The sequence below is a fragment of the Acipenser ruthenus genome, chromosome 3 (genome assembly GCF_902713425.1).
Source record: "Acipenser ruthenus chromosome 3, fAciRut3.2 maternal haplotype, whole genome shotgun sequence".
NCBI classification, from domain to species: domain Eukaryota; kingdom Metazoa; phylum Chordata; class Actinopteri; order Acipenseriformes; family Acipenseridae; genus Acipenser; species Acipenser ruthenus.
Window position 1 is genome coordinate 97,149,773 of NC_081191.1, and position 7,577 is coordinate 97,157,349.

General features: G+C 37.9%; 1 protein-coding gene across 1 annotated transcript; it reads right to left on the reverse strand.

Moving 5' to 3' along the window:
- Positions 1 to 1,428: 1,428 nt before the first annotated feature.
- Positions 1,429 to 6,898, reverse strand: LOC117435242 (Krueppel-like factor 6). Its single transcript, XM_034058255.3, has 4 exons — positions 6,533 to 6,898; positions 3,924 to 4,494; positions 2,623 to 2,746; positions 1,429 to 2,279 (listed from the first exon to the last, which is right to left on the reverse strand). The coding sequence occupies exons 1-4, from the start codon at positions 6,632 to 6,634 to the stop codon at positions 2,228 to 2,230; spliced, it is 849 nt and encodes a 282-aa protein (XP_033914146.1). The 5' UTR covers positions 6,635 to 6,898; the 3' UTR covers positions 1,429 to 2,227.
- Between the last annotated feature and the right edge of the window lie 679 nt (positions 6,899 to 7,577).

Genomic DNA, 7,577 nt, shown 5'->3' on the forward strand with positions numbered 1-7,577 from the left:
TTATTGGATACCTTTTTTAAAAGACATGCCGCACTGTACACAGCACAAGCCTGTCTGAGTGAGATTATATAGAACTTCAGGAAGTGGATTAAATTGTTTTCCAATGAATACGCTCAAAAACAAATCAAACAGACTGCTTGAGTGATTACTGTGAGTGTATAAAACAAAGCTTGGATTACTAGTCCTAGTTTCCTGCCTAACTGAAGAGTAAAACAACAAAATATCACTTCTATCAGTTTCTTTTCATGCGATATTTAAAAAAGAAATCTAGCCAGGTTTTTGGTCCCCCCCTTTCACTAGGGTGAAAGCAAGTGTGGAGAAAGTGTGGCATTTCCCGGTAACAACACATTTACTATCAATCGCTCCAGTAAGAGTAGCTCACCGGATTAGGTATCAGCAGGTTAAGCAGAAATAGTTCAAACACTAAAAGTCAGTGGAGTTTCTGGCATGCTGCAATTCTGTTTGCATTGTTCCAGTGTTCAGATTAAGACACTACACTCCAGACAGGTCAATCACTAACATACAGAGTCAGCAGTCTGAAACATTTTGTGTGCCAGAAAAGCCTTCAGCAAATCATCCAGGAGATGCAACAAAAGGCAGGGTCTGCCAGAAGAAGTTATCCTGTTAGTTGCAATAAATCAATCATTTGCAAGCAAATGAGCTTTAAAGTGTCCAAGCATACAATGTTCTATCAAAAAGAGGCAACTAGAGAATTTTTCTTTGATTAAAATGGAATTAATAGTTTGTTTGTTTTTTAAACTTGATTTTATTTGGTTGATAGGGTCTGTTAACAGTAGTTTGACATGTACATTTTCAAATGTATTTAAATGTGGAATATACTTTACACATATTGAGCGTGAACATCTATATACAGTACATACTACACAGTAGTAAATACATTAAAAGAAAGTGCTCGTATAATCTATGTATTAACTCTCTGGTCAAGATTACTTTATAATTTGATTTGCTTTAAGTGGGAACCGTTTCTAGAGAACATGTGCATGATACTTTAATGACAACAGTCAACTAGATATATTGATGCCAATAAAAGACAACATATTATAGCAAACAGACACTTTGGTACTTGACAATTACATATGGGCTGATGGCATGTTTTTGTTTTACTATCCAGATATAAAACTTCATGTGAAATAGAGCCTTAATAAAGCTTTTTACCACCCATACCACTGTATGCAACCCATCCCTCGGGACAAGGTCACTTGCATAAGGCACCATTATTAAGGTCAACAGTGCATGAACAGGTAGACAAAAACAGAAATTAGTCCTCAAGGCATAAATAATTGAAACAAATTAGCTGCATGAGTAAATCAGTTGCTAAGCAATAGTGGTTTCTCCCACCAAAAAAAAATAAAATAAAAAATAAAACATTATCAAGGCTTTATGTACAATATTGTAACATTTAACCAATTGTATTTAGCTGCTCTTTTATTGGAATCAATTTGCAGTCCTGATTACAATGAACAGGAAGAGTACAAACCCTGAAACCATGCAACACCTGTCTATTATAATGAAGTTATAGTTGTGTTATATCTCTAAATACACAGCTTATACAATAGATTACAAATGAGCTTTGTAGCATGTGTAAAACAAGCTACTTAACACATTGCACATTTATTAGCTGCACCAAACACCAAAAAAGCTCCTCTCATTCAGGAATAGGTTTCCGTCTCCACCACGGAACGGGCCGTAACCTTTATGGCGAATAAAGGCTCAAAATGGCCCCGTGGAGACGCCTGGTGGCAAACCACATCCAGGCTCCCTTGCCCTCACGCATCAACATTCAGACCCATGTTCTTATAGTCTACTCACGACCACAAGAACACTAAAACAAAATCGTTCCCTGTCAGCCAGTCAACAGCAATGTTAGCTCCTCATACAGTAACACACAGTACAGTCACCCAGTCAAGAACATTCTTACTGCACAAGCCAATCGGGATAGGTACCAGTGTATGTGTCCAGGAACCCCCCCACCCCCACACATCACGCACCACTCAGCGTTGTTTTTTTTTTTTTTTTTTTTTTTTTGCTTTGCTGCTTCGTACTTGATTTCGTTTCAGCCTTCAGAACACCTTTGTGGAGAAGTCCTGGAGGCACTGGATAGGGTGCAAAATGGCATGCTTTGGCTGGAACACACATCCCTCCTCTCAGGGCAGTTCAACCTTGAAGCTAATTAGCAGACAAGATTTTCCTGCTTTTCTGGCAACACTCAAAGGTGTCTCTTCATGTGAAGAGCCAGGTGGTCAGACCTTGAGAAACACCTGCAAATTAAACATGAATATCATCAGATTATTAAGAGTGCCTATGAAAACATGTACAGAATCACATTGTCCAATTATCTTTGCACATGCAATGTGTTTTCAATATAGTATAGTTCAAAACTGAACATATGCAACCTGTACTAGGCACATAATGCCAATTATCAGTGTATCCAACAATGAATTTACTTAAAACCCACAATCTCATCATATTTAAATACCTAAAATGTGGCACTAAAAGCTCAAATGGACAATGCATGAAAACAAAACAATGAAAGCGACCAGCTGACTCTGTATGTAGGTCAGCAGTTTTCTCTGCTGAAATCCATGGGAATCCTGTACATACCTGTCACAGTGACTGCATTTAAATGGCTTGGCCCCAGTGTGCTTCCTGAAGTGTCTGGTTAATTCATCACTTCTTGCAAAACGCCACTCGCAACCTTCCCATGAACACCTGTAAGGCTTTTCACCTGTTAAAAAACAAACAAAATATAATGTAATAGGAGATAACCTCAAGCTCATCTGCTGCCTTCCATTCCTTATTCCACTCTGACATTTTTAGTCTATTAACAGTATTATTGACTTTCTTGCTTAAATAGGGTTTTAGATTAATAAAGCATGTGTTGGGATTTTGATGTAAACAAAGGTAATTTAATAAATAGGCCACACACACATTATATATATATATATATATATATATATATATATATATATATATATATATATATATATATATATATATAATACCCCAATGGAAGTTTCTCTAGTTTGAAGCCAGTTTTGCCTTCTGCACTTCCCTTATACATGCATAAAACTGGGCAGAATGCATGAAATCTTACAAAACCTCCAGTAAGAAGCACAGACTGAAAAGGCTCAAATGGTTTAAAGTTCTCAAAGAATGTTGTGAAGGCAGTGGATACAAGAAATGCGCTTGTATTAATACAATTCAGATGTGCGACTACAAATCAGACATCAGCATCATAATAATAATTGCAGATTCACTTAAAACTAGTGTTCATTAATGTGCATAACAAACAAAACCCATACAACTGAAACAGAAAACAAAAGGAAATGAGTTGACTGATGGCAAAGCAACAACAACATTACAGCATGCACACAAAATACCTCCCCTCTCTCAGGTAACCTTCCCCCGTTGTTTGGACTACAAATAGCTATTCTGCACCTACTCCCTCTGTCCAAACAAGACTGTCAACCTCCCCCAACACACATGCACAGCAAATTAAGTTAAAGTTCAGGTATGTGACCTCTAAGCAGAACACCCTTGAAGATAAATTTGCCAAAACCAATCAATTTTAAACCTAGATAAAGTTCCTTTTTAATGTTACAAGGCCTAGAAAACGTAAAATAAAACAGCAAAACATTAATCTTTATATCCTTAATCCTGCATGTTGACAGCAGTTTATCCTTTCCTGGTTTACTTTTCTGAAACAGGAACATATTAAAAAAAGGCAGCATACGTCCTTATTTGATGCCTCTGGAGGAACCAATGGCTTTCAGCACCAGCCTACGTCACCTGTAGGTTCTGGATCCTTTCCCATGAGTTGCGTAATGTTATGAATACATGAACATAGGGGTAATCCCATCTCCGCTTAGGCAGCTTAAACAAGACAGAGTGAAAATACCAACCTGTATGAGTGCGCTGATGTGCTTTTAGGTGAGAACTTTTTGTGTAAACCTTCCGGCATCCATTAAAATGACACCTATGGACCCGCTTTCTACCATCTGGGGAAGTCTCTCCATTGACTGGGTTAGTCTTTTCTAAAGTCTTTCCAACACCACTGATCCGAATTTTACCCGGCGAGTGCAGCTCTGTCTGTAGGCCCCTCCACACCTGAGGAGTGGTGGGTTCCTTGCTTAGTTCTGGAGAAGACGGTGGAGTGGTAATAATTGAAGAGCTTAAGTGTCCAGAATTGACCAAAACATCATTTAAAGGATTTGAGGTAAAATGAACAGTAGGTGAGAGCTCCTCCGAGCTATCCGACAACTCACTGCTAGCGTCCGAGTTTAAACTGCTGGTCTCCACGTTTTGCTTATCCTGACTGTCCTCCTCTTTTATATGAGGGATCTTTGAATCCGACTCCTTATCCCCACAAGCCAAGATAAGTTTGCTCCAGAGGTCCTCTTGACTGTCAAACTTGAGATCAGACGCTGACACATAAGGCTCATTTTGAAGGTACCTTTCTAACTCCAGGCACGTCTAAAAGGAAGGACAAAAAAAAAAAAAGTTTAATTGTCTGTTGACCCAAAATAAATTGATCTACAAGTATGATTAAAACAGAGAAATGCTTTAGCACATGCATTTTGTATACTAACTTAACCCATGGCCTTGTATTGTAGCTCAGCTTCTGTGAATTGACAAGTAAGCCAATCAATGAAGCTGCAGAAAAACCACACATTTCCTGTGTGAGAGCTCGACCTGTGCACTTTCCTAGAAGTCTATTTCAAAGTATAATGACCTAATGTGCACATTCAACTTTGTCATGAATGTCTACTACTGATGTTAAACTATAGAAACATAACAAAAGAAGAAAACAAACTCCATTCTGTTAGAGTAGCAAAGAGCTTTGACAGGATACAGAAGGGGGAAATTATTCGGCAGTGAAGCCAAGAGTCCTTCGGTTAACAGAACTTAATATTAACCTAGAGCAGTAAGGGTATGAGTCATGAGGCTATTTTATTTTACTGAAAGCCTGGGTACTTCCTCCAAGTTGTTTTTTGGTGCTCAGCCAATGAAGTTTTGTGGTACATGTTTTGTTATTCATAAATTTCATGTTTAAAAGGATTCACATGTGCAAGGGTCAGCACTTAAGAACCCAACCTGATTTAAGTGTCAATGCTTTGCAAAATCTTGGCCACCAGGGACCACTTGGGATTTGCTAACCATGTTGCTTTATGCAAAGGAAGCTGCTTCCCCTTGCAGGCAGCTGAAGAGTCCTTTACACACTCTCACTGCATATTTGTAAAATAGTCCACATGTACTGTGGTTTACTATCTTGACAAGCACAAGGTAAAGGTTAGCTTTTTGTATTATCACTGGCAATGATTAAGATACCAGTGATGATTTCCCAGTGCATTGATACTAACCTAAAAATAACAATCTTTCTTTTTTTAAAACAAAATGCACACCAAAAAAATACAATAGAAAATACAACTGTCCATAATAAACTTTAAACTGACTAGTACACATTGTGTTAATTAGAGAACATCCATAAAAGGCACCATTTATGGTTCTACCAGGGACTAAAAAAAAACAACACTTTATTAGGGTCTTTTTAAAAATGTAATAAAAAGCCTAATGTAAATTGTCCATTATGTGGATGGTCGAGCAGAAAGCATCTGTATGGCAGTTTAAATGCCTCTGAGTCGAGTGAAGAAGAACTTGGCACTTTGCCCAAATCCCAAATGCCTGAATGAAACTACTTGGATCAATTTCAGTCACGTACAAACTGCAACAGTCTCTTTAAAAGAAAAATGCATACAACTGGGGCATGCTGGTGAACATGTATGTATTGAGACATTATCCTCATGTTTAAAATAACGATGTAATATAAACAAACTGTTAGTGCAAGTGCCTTTACTTATGGTAATTTGGTTTGTTTAATTATGGCAAACATCAATAGACCCTAAACGACCCTCCACAAAACGATCACATATAACGTAGAAAATATTAGGCGCAATCGATCAAAGTAGCTGACGTACCATATCCCCGCTATAAAACAGTTTAGTAGTAATATGCCTGTGTGCGTGCGCATGGTTCCATCATGGGGCTGCGTCTTGCAAATGTAATTACAACACCATGTTTCATTCAAATCGCGCCATTCATTTATATCAGGATCAACCATAGTCTGGAATGATTGGAAACAGTTACATACAGTGGTCTGCGTTGGGGAGTTAACAAGATTGACACTATACTGTTTACTTTTAAACCAAAACAAAACAGTGCGTCTCCGCAGATGATAGAATCCAGATGTGACGTCTGGAATGGATACAGCCATGAATTTAGGTATACACTTAAAATAATAAAAATAAAAATAATAATAATACTGTAATCAAATAAGTGTCCCTTGTAAATGTAATGGACAACGATCAAAGCAGCAATTATGCAGCTTGTGCAACTAAAGTCAAACTACCAAGACACACAGATACATGCATTGAAAACAACATGAAATCAATGTAACGATCCGTACACTATGCTAAGATTGTTTTAATGTAACAGCAAAATATGCATGTATTACCTGCTGCCAATATTCTTCCAGCGATGGTAAAGCTGAAAAGTACCCCGTGTCGTGGACGATCTGGAGCTCTTGAAAGATGCTGCACATTGGTAGAACATCCATTTTTTTTAATCCCAAAGATATGTCTCAAAAACTAATTTATTTTGTTAATATTGATAGATATATATTGTAAATGTATTTAAGCAAGTAACCTTGGAGTACTTGCATATGCAATTGCACAGCAATTAAATATTGTTTTTGCTTCCACTGCTACAGAACTGCAATCACCTCAACTGTACTCTATTTGCAAACACTGAACTAACTGCAAAACCTAAAGCTCTGTAAACTTCCCTATTCAAACCTTCCAGACAGCCTACCCCTCGTGATTACATTACGCTAGTCGACAGTCGACCAATGGCCCCATATTAGCTTGCCCGCGCGCCTATGATATCACCGTAGACCAATGGTAAGCGTCTCCTGACACAAACTAGTCCTCTGTGCAGCTTCTATTGGTTAGTTTGACCTGGGGTTCCGTCTCCCTCATTGGAAGCTGTATAGTCTATTTTTAGAACAGTATATAAACTCATTCTTGTTCAGTCTGCTCTGGTTGTAGCCATTTTTTTCCTTCATTTTGCGGTTGGCTATCACAGGGAGCGCTTCTGAGCAGAGAAGGAGAGGATTAATTAATTTATTTATTTGTTTTAAAGGAAAGAACCTACGTTTAATCATTTCAACCTCCGGGTAAATTTCTTATAAATCCTATAACGTAGAAAACGTCCCAAATTAGGGGATAGCATTGTCGGAAAGATACAAACAAAAAACATAATACCTCACCCAGTGTTTTCAGAGTTTCCTATTATTATACTAAAGCGACACAGCATTTAAAACAAACCTAAATGTATGTAAATTGATTTTAAAAAGGAATGTGATGGTTGTTTTTTAAACATTGTAACGACTGTATGTTGCAGGCCTGCCATTGTACCTTCTTTGACAATGAATGAGAAAGTAAATTCCAGAGGGGCAGCCAAAACTAGCGCCACATCACTTTTGAGCTCGACAGTACTGC